General features: G+C 42.2%; 1 protein-coding gene across 5 annotated transcripts in view; it reads right to left on the bottom strand.

Moving 5' to 3' along the window:
- rap1gap2b (RAP1 GTPase activating protein 2b) overlaps nt 1-16,811 on the bottom strand; it is a 74,300-nt gene that overhangs the window by 21,202 nt on the left and 36,287 nt on the right. For 3 of the 5 annotated variants that reach the window (XM_090200180.1, XM_021563261.3, XM_090200178.1), the window contains exons 3-13: nt 11,797-11,887; nt 10,153-10,188; nt 9,650-9,700; nt 9,146-9,178; nt 8,657-8,896; nt 3,980-4,083; nt 3,044-3,122; nt 2,796-2,849; nt 2,631-2,714; nt 2,418-2,518; nt 978-1,107 (exon numbers count right to left, since the gene is read on the bottom strand). In XM_090200180.1, coding sequence (XP_090056306.1) covers nt 978-1,107; nt 2,418-2,518; nt 2,631-2,714; nt 2,796-2,849; nt 3,044-3,122; nt 3,980-4,083; nt 8,657-8,896; nt 9,146-9,178; nt 9,650-9,700; nt 10,153-10,188; nt 11,797-11,887 — 1,003 coding nt within the window. The remainder of the gene's footprint in view (nt 1-977; nt 1,108-2,417; nt 2,519-2,630; nt 2,715-2,795; nt 2,850-3,043; nt 3,123-3,979; nt 4,084-8,656; nt 8,897-9,145; nt 9,179-9,649; nt 9,701-10,152; nt 10,189-11,796; nt 11,888-16,811) is intronic. The other 2 variants (XM_036944398.2, XM_090200179.1) reach the window with 1 other exon arrangement.

Below are 16,811 nucleotides of genomic sequence, written 5' to 3' on the forward strand. Positions count from 1 at the left end.
TAGGAAATGTAGCTGACCACATTATTTCTGTGATAAATAGAAACATGATGGCCATTCATCATTTTTGCAAAAAATACCTTGCTTTTTCTTTGTAAGCTCATTTACATGTGTGGCTGCCAGCCAAATAGCGTTGCACTTGCAACTCAATATTAGGAAGGTGTTCTTAATGTTTTGTATGCTTAGTGTACGCTCCCATAATAAAAAAAAAAACTGGTACCGGGCTACCTTCAGACGAGATTCTCATCTTTCCATTGAGTGGTCATATTAGACTTTGTCTTTCCATTGAGTGGTCATATTAGACTGTTGGTCAAACCGTTCAGAAGCTACAGAAGTTTTGATGAGAAGACCGATTTCCAGGGTGTCTCATGTTCTGACAAACACCACTCTAGCTCTGTCACCTTTCACCACAGATGTGGAAGGCCACCATTGGCGGATGCGGTAAATTGAGATGCAGCATGATTACGAATAGTTCTGAATGAATCGTGAGTAATGATGAGTGAGAAAGTTACAGATGCACAAACTTCGCTCAAACGTTTAGACCTGACAAGTAGGCCTAGTCCTCCCCAGGACAGGCATTGCACAACACAATATACACAATTTCCAACACTGACATGTCAATGTACGCACAACATTTCAGTTATGAACAACATGCGAAAGTCCATCAGCAACACAACTATTTGCTTCTCTTGCCATGGCAAAAAATGCACTAACTAGAGGTGAGGGGAGGTGGAGTCCTGCAGCATATCCAAGTGCCCTGATTGGTTGAAGGAACAGGGGTGTTAAGGGTGATTGACAGGGCTGCCTATCAGGTTGAAAGGGCCTGCCTTTTCTACAGAGAGAGTAGGCGGTCCTGGCAAACCCCCACATGTGATACATCTCAATCATATTATCAGAGAACCGGGGTTATGCAAGTAACCATACGTTTTCAGAAAGGTGTGTGCCGTTACGTGTAGGATTTTAGGTGTGTGTGTGTGTACCTGTTGCCTGTCTCCCTCTGTGTAGGGCAGCTTGGTAGAGATATGGAACATGATCTCCTGTTCTCTGTAGTCTGTGTAGACCGACTGTGAACCTGTCTGACCATGACACACATCCAGACCACCACGGAACCTACAGGGACAGGGAGAGAACGAACAGGGGGTTCGGATTAGAGCCTGTGTTATTCTTAACTTCTCATTTCTTTACCTCTCACCGTCAACTCCCATTCTCTCTCTCTTTCTTCCTCCCTCTACCACTTATTCTCCGTCACTCCCTCTTCCTATTATCTCTCTCTCTCTCTGTCTTTACAACCCCTGTCTCTCTCTGTGTCTCTCTCTCTTTCTCTCACTCTCTGTGTTCTCTTCACCCCCCCCCCCCCCTCTCAATTCAATTTCAATTCTAGGGCTTTATTGGAATGGGCAACATATGTTAGCAATACCAAAGCAAGTGAAGTAGATAATAAACAAAAGTGAAATAAACAATAAAAATGAACAGTAAACATTACACTCAGAGAAGTTCCAAAAGAATAAAGACATTAAAAATGTAATATTATGTCTACATACAGTGTTGTACTTAAAAATTGCACTGTTGGTTAGGGCCTGTAAGTAAGTATTTCACTGTAAGGTGAAATACCTGTAGTATTCGGCGCACGTGACAAATACACTTTGATTTGATTTGTAATGCTGTGTAAATAATTAAAGTACAAAAGGGAAAATAAATAAACATAAATATGGGTTGTATTTACAATGGTGTTTGTTCTTCACTGGTTGCTTTTTTCTTGTGGCAATAGGTCACAAATCTTGCTCCTGTGATGGCACACTGTGGTATTTCACCTAGTAGATATGGGAGTTGATCAAAATTGGGTTTGTTTTTGAATTCTTTGTGGATCTGTGTAATCTGAGGGAAATATGTGTCTCTAATGTTGTTATACATTTTGGAGGAGGTTAGGAAGTGCAGTTCAGTTTACATTTCATTTTGTGGGCATTGTGCACATAGCCTGTCTTCTCTTGAGAGCCAGGTCTGCCTACGGTGACATTTCTCAATAGCAAGGCTATGCTCACTGAGTCTGTACGTAAACAAAGTTTCCCTTAACTTTGGGTCAGTCACAGTGGTCAGGTATTATGCTGTTTAGGGCCAAATAGCATTTTAGGTTGCGCTGTTTTTTTTGTTAATTCTTTCCAATGTGTCAAGTAATTATCTTTTTGTTTTCTCATGATTTGGGTGGGTCTAATTGTGTTGCTGTCCTGGGTCTCTGTGGGGTCTTTGTGAACAGTGGGGTGTTTGTGAACAGTGCCCCAGGACCAGCTTGCTTAGGGGATTCTTCTTCGGGTTCATCTCACTATAGGCGATGGCTACTCTCTCCCCCCCCCCCCTCTCTCTTTACCCCACCCACTCCCTCTCTCTCTCTGTCCGTCTCTATCTCTCTTTACCCCCCCTCTTACCCTTTAAAGTCCTGTAGGTCTACAGTCTCTCCCAGTAAACTGAGGAACTCAGTGAAGGCTGGTGTCTCCTCACTGTTTCTAAACAACTCTTCCTCCGAAACCTGACAGACAGATATTGAGAAAGAGAGAATAGTGTTAGATTTATTTTTTGGTTTGTTATTAAAACCTAAACAGGATAGCTAAACTCCAGCACACACACAGAGCAAAACTCACCTGTCCAAACCTCTGGTAGATGACCCCAAACTTGAAGGTGGTGTTCACCTCATGTTCATCATAGCTCACTATAAGTTGGGAGGCCTGGTAAATATGCAGAGTAATCACTTAGAGCAGTGTTGTTGGTCATGGTGTGATATACTGCATGTATTTCTGTGAGCTCACCTTGGGATACAGAACTGGAGTGAATCTGAGACCAACAGCATCCTCACACAGCAGCTGAACACACAACAAGTTATGAACACACCGAAACACACAACATTTAGTTAGGAAAATATGTACGTACACTGTACATAGCTAGATCTTATCTCAATGAACCAAGATAATTCAACAATATTCATAGTTTGCCAAATCCTCCAGAAATATGGTGGTCCCCTGTGGTTTCTGTGGTAACTATGTAGTGGTTTGGTTACCTTGGCCAGTTGAGGGACACTAGGCAGCTCAGGAACTTCTGCTAGAGAGATCCTATCATACATTGTTTTCATCCTAGACCTGAGAGAGAGAGAGAGAGAAAGACAGAGAGAGAGAGAGATGCATTGTATGGCAACTGCTCGGCCTATCATTGGGTTTACTTGATAGCTACCTACACAAATAGCTAGCTAGAACAAAGTGTTAATAAGATAAATTCATTTAAAAAGATTAAAAGCATTACAAATAAGTTCTCCAGTAGGCATCTACTGAGGGTTAGGGTTAGGGTTAGGGTAGTGCGCTACAGAGGGTAGTGCGTACGGCCCAGTACATCACTGGGGCCAAGCTCCCTGCCATCCAGGACCTCTATACCGGCGGTGTCAGAGGAAGGCCCTAAAAATTGCCAAAGACTCCAGCCACCTTAGTAATAGACTGTTCTCTCTGCTACCGCACGGCAAGTGGTACTTGAGACAAAAGGCTTAACAGCTTCTAGCCCAAGCCATAATACTGCTGAACAGCTAATACAATGCTCACCCAGACTTTTTTTAACACTGCTGCTACTCGTTGTTTATTATCTATGTGTAGTCACTTTATCCCTGCCTACATGTACATATTACCTCAATTACCTCGACTAACCTGTACATTGACTCGGTACAGGTACCCCCTGTACATAACATTTTAAACTTTAGTTTATTTAGTAAATATTTTTCTTAACTCTTATTTTTCTTAAAACTGCATTGTTGGTTAGGGTTTGTAAGTAAGCATTTCACTGCAAGGTCTACTACACCTGTTGTATTCGGTGCATGTGACAAATACAATTTGATTTGAAATTGTGCATGTTTTTTCTTACTCATGTTAAGTGTGAGCTGTCACAAACGGAGTGTAATGATCTGTTGTGTTAAGGTGTGTTCAGGTGTGTTACGGTGTGTTGTTTTACTTACCTGAGGATGATATGTAGATACTCCTGACTCTTCACTTCCTCATGTTTCACAGACAGAATGAGGTTGCCATGACAACTGGCCGTGCAGTAAAAATTCAAGTGGTCCTATCACATAGAGAGGGAATAGGACAACATTTATAGGAGACAGACAGACAAGCACAAAAAAATATAGGACAACGTGAACAGTACGTAACACTGAAAGAATAGGACAGTGTAAGTGTTTATACTCTACAGAGTCAGAGAGAACGGTCAGAATGTGATGCATTAACAGAAAGTATAAGACCCATAGGGCTCTGGTCAAAAGTAGTGCACTACAGTCCCTTCAGAGACTATTCACACCCCTAGACTTTTTAAAATGGATTAAATTGACATTTTTTTTGTCACTGGCCTACCCACAGTACCCTATAACACCGATGTGGAATTATGTTTTTCAGTCTTGAGTCAATAAGTGTTCAACGCCTTTTGTTATGGCAAGCCTACATAAATTCAGGAGTACAAATGTGCTTAACAAGTCACATAATAAGTTGCATGGACTCACTCTGTGTGCCGTAATAGTGTTTGATAACATGATTTTAAATGACTGTCTCATCTCTGTACCCCAAACGTTTATTTATTTATTTCACCTTTATTTAACCAGGTAGGCAAGTTGAGAACAAGTTCTCATTTACAATTGCAACCTGGCCAAGATAAAGCAAAGCAGTTCGACACATACAACAACACATGGAGTAAAACAAACATACAGTCAATAATACAGTAGAAAAATAGGTCTATATACGATGTGAGCAAATGAGGTGAGATAAGGGAGGTAAAGGGAAAAAAAGGCCATGGTGGCGAAGTAAATACAATATAGCAAGTAAAACACTGGAATGGTAGAAAGGCAGTGGAAGAATGTGCAAAGTAGAAATATAAATAATGGGGTGCAAAGGAGCAAAATATATACATAGGGAAGAGGTAGTTGTTTGGGATAAATTATACATGGACTATGGTGCAGTAATCTGTGAGCTGCTCTGACAGCTGGTGCTTAAAGCTAGTGAGGGAGATAAGTGTTTCCAGTTTCAGAGATTTTTGTAGTTCGTTCCAGTCATTGTCAGCAGAGAACTGAAAGGAGAGGCGGCCAAAGGAAGAATTGGTTTTGGGGATGCCCAGAGAGATATACCTGGATCGGTAGGATCGGTAGAATTGTCAGTTTTACGAGGGTATTGTTTGGCAGCATGAGTGAAGGATGCTTTGTTTGCGAAATAGGAAGCCAATTCTAGATTTAACTTTGGATTGGAGGTGTTTGATGTGAGTCTGGAAGGAGAGTTTACAGTCTAACCAGACACCTAGGTATTTGTAGTTGTCCACATATTCTAAGTCAGAACCATCCAGAGTAGTGATGCTGGACGGGCGGGCAGGTGCAGGCAGCGTTCGGTTGAAGAGCATGCATTTAGTTTTACTTGTATTTAAGAGCAGTTGGAGGCCACGGAAGGAGAGTTGTATGGCATTGAAGCTCATCTGGAGGGTTGCTAACACAGTGTCCAAATAAGGGCCAGAAGAATACAGAATGGTGTCGTCTGCATAGAGGTGGATCAGAGACTCACCAGCAGCAAGAGTGACATCATTGAATTATACAGAGAAGAGAGTCGGCCCGAGAATTGAACATTGTGGCAACCCCATAGAGACTGCCAGAGGCCCGGACAACAGGCCCTCCTGCCTTGGCCAGATTTGACACACTGAACTCTATCAGAGAAGTAGTTGGTGAACCAGGCGAGGCAATCATTTGAGAAACCAAGGCTATCGAGTCTGCCGATGAGGATGTGGTGATTGACAAAGTCGAAAGCCTTGGCCAGGTCAATGAATACGGCTGCACAGTATTGTTTCTTATCGATGGCGGTTATGATATTGTTTAGGACCTTGAGCGTGGCTGAGGTGCACCCATGACCAACCAGATTGTGTAGCGGAGAAGGTGCGGTGGGATTCGAAATGGTCGGTAATCTGTTTGTTGACTTGGCTTTCGAAGCAGGGTAGGATAGATATAGGTCTGCAGCAGTTTGGGTCAAGAGTGTCCCCCCCCGTTGAAGAGGGGGATGACCGCAGCTGCTTTCCAATCTTTGGGAATCTCAGACGACACGAAAAAGAGGTTAAACAGGCTAGTAATAGGGGTTGCAACAATTTCGGCAGATCATTTTAGAAAGAAAGAGTCCAGATTGTCTAGCCCGGCTGATTTGTAGGGGTCCAAGGTCTTTCCGTCAAGCAGTGAATATCAAACACAGCTTCAACCACAAAGACCAGGGAGGTTTTCCAATGCCTCACAAAAAAGGGCACCTACTGGTAGATGCATAAAAATAAGAAAATGCAGACATTGAATATCCCTTTAAGCATTTTGTAGTTATTAATTACACTTTGGATGGTGAATCAGTACATCTAGTCACTCCAAAGATACAGGCGTCCTTCCTAACTCAGTTGTCAGAAAGGAAGGAAACTGCTCAGGGATTTCACCATGAGGCCAATGGGGACTTTAAAACAGTTACAGAGTTTAATGGCTGTGATAGGAGAAAACTGAGGTTGGATCAACACCATTGTAGTTACTCCACAATGATAACCTAATTGACAGAGTGAAAAGAAGGAAGCCTGTACAAAATACAAAATAAATAAAAACATGCATCCTGTTTGAAACAAGGCACTAAAGTAATACTGCCAACAAATGTGGCAAAGCAATGCACTTTTTGTCCTGAATACAAAGTGCTGTGCTTGGGGCAAATATACAGTGCCTTGCGAAAGTATTCGGCCCCCATGAACTTTGCGACCTTTTGCCACATTTCAGGCTTCAAACATAAAGATATAAAACTGTATTTTTTTGTGAAGAATCAACAACAAGTGGGACACAATCATGAAGTGGAACGACATTTATTGGATATTTCAAACTTTTTTAACAAATCAAAAACTGAAAAATTGGGCGTGCAAAATTATTCAGCCCCTTTACTTTCAGTGCAGCAAACTCTCTCCAGAAGTTCAGTGAGAATCTCTGAATGATCCAATGTTGACCTAAATGACTAATGATGATAAATACAATCCACCTGTGTGTAATCAAGTCTCCGTATAAATGCACCTGCACTGTGATAGTCTCAGAGGTCCGTTAAAAGCGCAGAGAGCATCATGAAGAACAAGGAACACACCAGGCAGGTCCGAGATACTGTTGTGAAGAAGTTTAAAGCCGGATTTGGATACAAAAAGATTTCCCACGCTTTAAACATCCCAAGGAGCACTGTGCAAGCGATAATATTGAAATGGAAGGAGTATCAGACCACTGCAAATCTACCAAGACCTGGCCGTCCCTCTAAACTTTCAGCTCATACAAGGAGAAGACTGATCAGAGATGCAGCCAAGAGGCCCATGATCACTCTGGATGAACTGCAGAGATCTACAGCTGAGGTGGGAGACTCTGTCCATAGGACAACAATCAGTCGTATATTGCACAAATCTGGCCTTTATGGAAGAGTGGCAAGAAGAAAGCCATTTCTCAAAGATATCCATAAAAAAAGTGTTGTTTAAAGTTTGCCACAAGCCACCTGGGAGACACACCAAACATGTGGAAGAAGGTGCTCTGGTCAGATGAAACAAAAATTGAACTTTTTGGCAACAATGCAAAACGTTATGTTTGGCGTAAAAGCAACACAGCTCATCACCCTGAACACACCATCCCCACTGTCAAACATGGTGGTGGCAGCATCATGGTTTGGACCTGCTTTTCTTCGGCAGGGACAGGGAAGATGGTTAAAATTGATGGGAAGATGGATGGAGCCAAATACAGGACCATTCTGGAAGAAAACCTGATGGAGTCTGCAAAAGACCTGAGACTGGGACGGAGATTTGTCTTCCAACAAGACAATGATCCAAAACATAAAGCAAAATCGACAATGGAATGGTTCAAAAATAAACATATCCAGGTGTTAGAATGGCCAAGTCAAAGTCCAGACCTGAATCCAATCGAGAATCTGTGGAAAGAACTGAAAACTGCTGTTCACAAATGCTCTCCATCCAACCTCACTGAGCTCGAGCTATTTTGCAAGGAGGAATGGGAAAAAATGTCAGTCTCTCGATGTGCAAAACTGATAGAGACATACCCCAAGCGACTTACAGCTGTAATCACAGCAAAAGGTGGCGCTACAAAGTATTAACTTAAGGGGGCTGAATAATTTTGCACGCCCAATTTTTCAGTTTTTGATTTGTTAAAAAAGTTTTAAATATCCAATAAATGTCGTTCCACTTCATGATTGTGTCCCACTTGTTGTTGATTCTTCACAAAAAATACAGTTTTATATCTTTATGTTTGAAGCCTGAAATGTGGCAAAAGGTCGCAAAGTTCAAGGGGGCCGAATACTTTCGCAAGGCACTGTATATATATATATATATATATATTTGGGCTGGGTTACTGGCCCAACGCTCTAACCACTAGGCTACCTTCCGCCAACATTACAGAGTAGGTTGTGTAGATCGTTGACAAAAAATGACAATTAAATACATTTTAATCCCACTTTGTAACACAACAAAATATTGAAAAAGTCGAGTGGTGTGAATACACTCTGAATGCATATTGGGAATATGGTGCATTTTGGGAGGTACATTAGGCAGCACAGTATTTCAATTATTGACATGTTACATGTCAGAGAAAAAAGTGATGTGTTCCCATGGCACTGACCTTGCCCAGGAAGTGCTTCCTGTAGGCGCGTGCTGCGTCGTTACTCTCCAGCCGGTACCCATAACCCACTAGGGCAGCGTCTCCCTCTTCCCCTTCTCCTCCCCCTCCATCGTCCCCCCTGTCACACTGGCTGGGGTACCGAGAAGGGGGTGTGGGGACGAGGGCGTCAGGGTCCTCAATCCAGTATCCCCCAAACTCTGGCAGGATCACCTGGGGATACGGACCACCCCTCTCCAGCACCTGGGCAGAGACAAATAACAGAGTAAGAACCATCATTTGGGTGTATGTGTGTGTGTGTGTGTGTGTGTGTGTGTGTGTGTGTGTGTGTGTGTGTGTGTGTGTGTGTGTGTGTGTGTGTGTGTGTGTGTGTGTGTGTGTGTGTGTGTGTGTGTGTGTGTGTGTGTGTGTGTGTGCGTGCGTGCGTGCGTGCGTGCGTGCGTGCGTGTGTGTGTGTGTGTGTGTGTGCATGTTACCAGTTTGCTGACGTACCTCCTCTATCCTGGGGTATGGGATGTAGTCATCCTGTAAGAGAGAGTGGAATCAGGTTTGGCTGTACATACAACACACACACACAGTAGTCTGTACAAAGATTTGAAAAGCAGCTAACACAAAGGACAAGATGAGCTCGACATAAAATAAATATGACCATGAGGTGTTTTTTGTCTTTCTCTTGTAACAATGTAGTATGAATAAATTAGTGCTTTATGTTTTTATACCACAAAGACAAGCAAACTCACATGCATTACTGTCTGAACTAAAAGCTCCAATAAACTTTACTTGACTTTTCAAATCATTGGTGAATGGGATAAGGACCTAAATGAATGAATGACAACAGAGAATATGAGTCTGTAAATAAAGAGGTATGAAAGTCATTCATAGTCAATTTCCACTATATACAGTATATTCAGTGAAAGAATGGATATGAGACAGACAGACAAACAGACAGACAGACAGACAGACAGACAGACAGACAGACAGACAGGCTGTCCACACCTTCAGTCTCTGAGGACCAGCCACTGTTTTTTCTGCTACCTCTGGTACCTGCTTAGGGGAGTTAGGGGTTATGCGTGCAATGTATGGGGTAGATGTTAGAGGTCAGGGGCAGAGGGTTGGGGGGTTGGGTAGGTCGGTATGGTGTGATTTGGAAGCAAGGGGTTAGGATGTAAGGGATAGAGGTTTAGGGAAAGGATGTTGGATATTTATGAGGGTGAGATGTTTGGAGTTGTGATTTATGAGAATAAGGGTTGTCGGCGTTAGAAAGCACAAATAACAGAATATTAAAAGCATAGTAGTAAGAGTGTAGAGTGAGTGGTTCTGAAACCTTGTTGCTATATATAATGACTGACAATGCATTATGGGAAGTGTCAAAGGTCGTGAACCCCCTGAAGACCTCATGGTAACCTTTGACCTATGACATTATTATCAGCTCTGTTGTCACCTGGAGGATTCTGGGTTATTAATCAGACAGACACAGACGGCAGGAGTTCCATGCTTACCTCCATCTTCTCCATCATGTCGAAGAAATGGGCAGACTGGAGAGAGAGAGAGAGAGAGAGAGAGAGGTGAGATTCTTTCTCACTCTCTTTAAAGTCATTTTTTGGGCCATTTCTCTGACCTCGCTTCTTCTCACATCACTTCCTGGTCCTGACTGAACTGCAGCGGAGAGGAAGAGGCAGAGCAAGAAGTTTTACTCAGTCTAAAATCTGTCCAAGTGAAAATATCTTGGCATACTGCCAAGTGAGGAGTTTTTGTATGAGGATCAATGAGAGAGTGTTGAATTTAGTCAAGATAAAAATGTATTGTTATTTTGATACATGAGGCTTATTTGATCGATTAGAAGTTTGGTAATGCTTAGGTTGTTACGAGTGTACTGATATAAATGTGATGCAAGTGACATCCCGGCAACTTTGAGAAAAAACACTTTGTATCGGAGTTGTCCCTGTTGAAATTCGAGATGATCTATGCATATTCATGAGGCTAGCATAGCATCTCATTCTCCATTTAATATGTCAATACCCCTCATAGAATATTCTAAAATGTATTAAAATAACGAGATGTATCCACCAATCCAAAGAGAGGAATAGGCAGGAGCTTGACAGCCCGCCATTCCACTCTGTGGTCAACGAATCTAATTGTTAGGGTGGAGACACAAGCATCTCGTCATTATATCCATTATCTCTGGCTGCAGAAGCAGCAGAGACACATCACTCCCTCCCAGGCCGGACTCGGATGACACAGCATTTCACTGAAATAGACCCTGAATGTAGACTGTACTCGAACAGCTACTATAAACTGTGTGGTTTGAGCCCTGAATGCTGATTGGCTGAAAGCCGTGGTATATTTAAGCAATAAGGCATGAGGAGCTGTGGTTATACCACGGCTAAGGGCTGTTCTTATGCACGACGCAACGCGGAGTGCCTGGACACAGCCCGTGGTATATTGGCCATATATCACAAACCCCTGAGGTGCCTTATTGCTATTATAAACTGATTACCAAAAACAAATTACGTTGGTAACTAGTTTATAATAGCAATAAGGCACCTCGAGAGTTTGTGGTATGTGGCCAATGTACCACAGTTAATGGCTGTATCCACGCACTCCGCTTGCGTTGTGCTTAAGAACAGCATTCATATCCCTACTCCGCATGCAATCTGTATATTGTTGAAATGTTCAGCTGAACAACAGCCAACTCCTACATTACACATACTGTAGACATAGTAGGATCTGTACTGCAGTAACGTTTGTTTCTATGAACGCTTATACCTAAGAGTGTAGAACCCAACACACTTTTTACAAGCACTCTCTCACAAACAATCCTCACATACAGCATACTGTGGCACAAGAAATCAATGGTTGAGAACGCAATGCCGATAACGGATATACATTTACATAAGTGTACACATTCAAAACGTCATACTACCTGCTGGGGATGGTCAGTCACAGTCCATTGGAAACTGGTTCTCTCTCCTTCTCCATTCTCTATGCCTGTGTGGGTGTGTGTATGTGTGCGTGTGTGTTTCTATGTGCGTGTGTGTGTGTGTGTGCGTGCTTCTATGTGTGTGTGTGTGTGTGTATGTGTGCGTGTGTGCATGTTTCTATGTGTGTGTGTGCGTGTGTGTGTGTGCATGAGTGTGTGTTACCTTCATGGTGGGGGGTGCAGTGCGCGGAGGAGAGGGGGGGCAGTCTGCCAGGGGAACATTAGAGATGGTCAGCAGCTCTCTCTCCTGCTTCCTAAAATAATCAACAGCAACAATAAAACGGTTATCACTCGTACAATACACCTTAAAAACGGTCCTCTCTCTGTCTACCTCGTTCTATCACAAAGGCCAATACCAGGCCAATCCCTCATAAGCTCTTTCTCTGTAAATAGACTGCATAGATTCTTCACTGGACTCACTATTACTAAAGAGACAGGAACACTTAATCTATTATAGGGGACTAACACACGCACGCACACACACACACACACACACACACACACACACACACACACACACACACACACACACACACACACACACACACACACACACACACACACACACACACACACACACACACACACACACAGTGGTGGAACAAGTGCTAAATTGTCATACTTGAATAAAAGTACAGAGTTAAAGTAAATGCTATGCATAAATTCCTTATATTAAGCAAACCACACAACACCATTTTCTAGTTTGATTCATTTACGGACAGACAGGGGCACACTAAAACACTCAGACATTATTTACAAGCACAGTTTTTGTGTTTAGTGAGTCAGCCAGATCAGAGGCAGTAGAGATGAGAATGTGTTTATGTTGATAGGTTGCGTGAACTGGACCATATTGCTGTCCTGCCTGAGCATTCGAAATGTAACGATTACTTTTGAGTGTTATGTAAAACATTTTCTTAATGAATTTAGTGAAGTAAAAGTAAAGTAAAGTACAGATACCCACAAAAGCAACTTAAGTTGGACTTTACAGTATTTTATACCACTGCACACATTCACACACACTTGCATCGCACACACAAACACTAGTGCACTCTACCACATACATACAGACATGCACAAGTGTAAGACATGTGCAAGAGATACTGGCATGCATACACACACACTTCTGTCTTACTGCTATAACATACTCTTTCATTCTGCACTCAATCTATGCATCCGCTCTCCATTCACACCATCTATGCCATAGTTCCAACAGACACACTGACAATCTAATTCAACTACACTATCAACATAGTTCAAATACAGTAAAGACACTAAACACTCTCTTACTAATAAAATCATTGTCAAACACAAAACACACACATGCTTCCACAGATCCCAACTCATCACAAGCACACACACATGCCCATCCTCAAACACCACCTTCATGAAAAGAGGAGTTGAGTTTACCCACCACTCGTCCTCTCTCTCCCTCTCTCTCTCCCTCTCTCTGTGTTGTCTGGAGCGGTAGAGCAGTCCAATCAGCGCCACCACAGCCCGCACCCCTGCTCTCTTTGACCCCACTCTGGAGGCGCCGGGGCCCCCCTCCCACATGATGGGGTCTCGTTTACCCGTTAATGCGGTTACAATCAGTGCCAAGCTGGGGGTCCAGTATTACTATGGTAACAGCAGACTGAACGGTTACAGTGCCAGCGGTCAAGTCATCACTACAATCTGTTATGAGATGGTCCCGCTAAACCAGTTACTATGGCAACAGTACCGAAACCCTTGAGCAGGTGGTCCAGTTACTCTGGTTAGTAGCATAACTAACGACACAGGGTCTTCTGCTGTTCTAGACTACAACCTCCTGAGACTAACACGGCAGATAGCACTGTAGACTGACACAGACAACCTTTCTCTACCTCTTGCTGTTGCTCCCTCCTTCTGCCTCTCTCTTATTCCCTCTCTATCTCAGTCACCCTCTCACTAGTTGTCTAACAGACACACATGGTCTCTTTAAACCTCACTGTCACTGTCTCTCCCTCTGTCTACAATAGCAGATACACACAGTCTCTCTAAACTTCATTGTCCCTGTCTCTCCCTCTGTCTACAACAGCAGATACACAGTCTCTCTAAACTTCACTGTCAACTTACCTGCTCTTCTCCTCTCTCTATCTCTCTCTCTTTCTCTAGACAATTTGTTGTGGTTGTTAGATACTACCTGCTTTTCTCCTCTCTATCTCTCTCTCTTTCTCTCTCTTTCTCTAGACAATTTGTTGTGGTTGTTAGTTACTACCTGCTTTTCTCTTCTCTATCTCTCTCTCTCTTTCTCTCTGTGATTTTTTGTGGTTGTTGTTCCTCTCTCATTACCCACTCTCTCTCACTCCCCATCCCTCATTTTCTCTCTCATTTTCCCTCCATCATTTCTCTGTTGTTGTTTTTTTCTTCTCCAGACACAGGAGAGGTGTTAACCTGGAATGTCTATCACATTCATTACTCATTTATAATCCTGTGGTTTAATTGAGTTGATTGGTGCAACAAGCAAGAAGAACATTGTGTTTTGACACAGATAATAGTTGTTGTAATTGTTCTATGTTCTTTTCTCACAGCGGCATGCAATGATATCAATGTGAAGGTATGGATTGTCTTTTTTGGCATCTACGTTGATGCATGTAACTGGTATGCAGTATCCAAAAAGAGACTTCAGTTCAGTCTCATATAGATGCACATACATAGGCATGCACACACAGTGGTGATAATCTGGTTTTAATTTGAGAGTGAATTGGTTTGGGGATTCTGAGGTGTATGTGTGTGTGTTTGTGTGTGTGTGTGTGTGTGTGTGTGTGTGTGTGTGTGTGTGTGTGTGTGTGTGTGTGTGTGTGTGTGTGTGTGTGTGTATATGGATGTGTGTGTGTGTGTGTGTGTATACGGGCTTCTGTGCGTGTATATGGGCGTGTATGTGTGTGTATGTAAGAGCTGAGCAATTAGTGCATTTTGAGGTCAGTTTGGTTTTGGTTCGATTATCAAAATATAATATATTTTACATGATTAAATGCACTGTGTATTATTTGGGTTGAATGCTGAAATAACACAGGACAAAACAAATAACAAAAGTCCCATGGAGGTAGTGACTGCCCATTACTGTGCATCACTTATATTAACCAACATTTATTCACATCACTTTACTTTAATCAAATATTTCAGCTGTTGTGTATATTACATTTGTTTTATTTGATGACTTTACAGCCAGAACTGTTTGATGTAGGAGGGAGGTGTAGTTTTGTATTTGTATTTCATTCCAACTCATCTCATCTCTATTGAGCTGCTGCCTGCTGTCTGACAAAATCACTATTTTAGTAGTGCTTCAAAGTAAATAACGCATATTTTATGACTGCTGAATACCAACTATCAATCACTTTGATCATGTATTTTCAGGTAGAGATACCTCTCGAAGCAATTGCTCTCTATCCCTCTCCATCGTGCATTCTTCGGTCACTTCCCTCCCTCTCTGTGTCTGCCCCACACTAACCTAAAGTAGCAGGCGTAAGAGAAACACACAGATCGGACAAGTAGGAGAGCAATGGCTTATGGTCATTGTAGATAATTACCATATTTTATGCGCTAAACTATGTCGAATATTGTCCTGCTGGAAACTACAACTCCCTATTACATCGCACAGTTCGGGCTTGATCTGATTTATCTCTAGAGAAACTGCGCCATGTGTGCAATTGAGCTCACAAACATGTTTAGTTGTTATTTTAAACAATTTGTTGTTTAAAAACGTGTATGTGTGTGTCTTTCTGTATGTCTGTAGAAGTAAACATTATTGCATAAGATGAAGAGATGAGTATATAAGACTGAGGTAAACTCTATAAGATCTGGTTGAGTAGTCAAAAAGTGTGTGAGTGACAGCATGTACCCTGTGAGAACCCGCTCCACACAACCATACACACAAACACACACGGTTTCACTACGGTTTCTCTTTCCCACCAATTTACTGATTCCTCCTCTCTCTCTGTCTCTCTCCCTCTTGCGCTCTCTCTCTTCTCTCTGTCTTCATGACTGTATGAGGTGAGGCTGGTCGGTGAGGTGGGCTCAGGCTGTGCGTTATTTCATCAAGCTGGGAGCAGAAGGAGCCGTAATGGATCTGAGGAGGTCATTTTGAAGATAACATTTCCACTGGATTGTCTGTCAGCCAGCCCACAGGCCATGCATTTTAAGAAGGTTTATGACATTGTGTTAATGTGAGTGTGTGTGTGTTCAGGCAGACCTAGGGCCCTATAATCATTTTTTGCCTGATACCATTTTCCTTGTTTTTTTTTACATGTTTTTGGTCCCAAAACCACACTTTTTTAAAACAGGAAAACAACCATTTAAAATAAATGTTTAAACCACATCAGGAGACCATTTTGTTTTAGGTAGGTCTGGAATGATTATTTTTTATTTTGAGTTTTGGGTGTAGTTATCCTTTAATGCCAGTGCCACTGGATTGATGCAAATAATCCTAATATCATTCTGCCAGGAAGGCATAGGATACTTTGTAGTTAACATTTCACTGAGAAGGTTTTTGGGAAAGCCTTTCCATCTCTACCAGAAGAATATTATCAATAGCATCATCGCTAAAGGCTACACAAAGTGTAGTCATAGGCGCGCACAGCACACATACACACAGACGGGCATTCCTGTGCCGTTTCAGAAAGTTTCATGAAAATACAAATCACTGATTCATTTTGTTCATGTCTTATGATTGGTCAAATTAATGCATTTTCTTATAAGTTAAATAGATTTATTTGAATTCCCACTAAGTTCAATAAATGTTTCAATATTGTTGAATTCCGTTTTAATGTCAGGATTTCCGTGATTCAGTCCATGTTCTCCGCAGCCTGGATTTTATAGGGCCCTACAGATCGCTCAAGAGTGACTTCGAAATTGGACGTCTATCCATGTCCCTGAGGACACATTGAAATGCAACAGTGAGCACTATTACCATCAAGTAGGCTTGGGTTTTCCTAAGGCATTGTGGATGGGGGTGGCAGATGGGCACAATCCCATGACTCTGGATCAGACAGGTGCATGTTTGATCCCAGTGGTGGAGACTTGTTTTACATCTTTTAAATTTTTTACACCCTATCCCAAACCTTAACCCTTAACTGGAGTTGTGCATAAAGGGTGTGACCACTGAAGAAGTGGAACTCCTAGAAATAACATTGGATGGTCAATTATCATGGTGAAGTCATATTG

The sequence above is a fragment of the Oncorhynchus mykiss genome, chromosome 15, assembly GCF_057628025.1.
Source record: "Oncorhynchus mykiss isolate SJ-2025 chromosome 15, ASM5762802v1, whole genome shotgun sequence".
NCBI classification, from domain to species: Eukaryota; Metazoa; Chordata; class Actinopteri; order Salmoniformes; family Salmonidae; genus Oncorhynchus; species Oncorhynchus mykiss.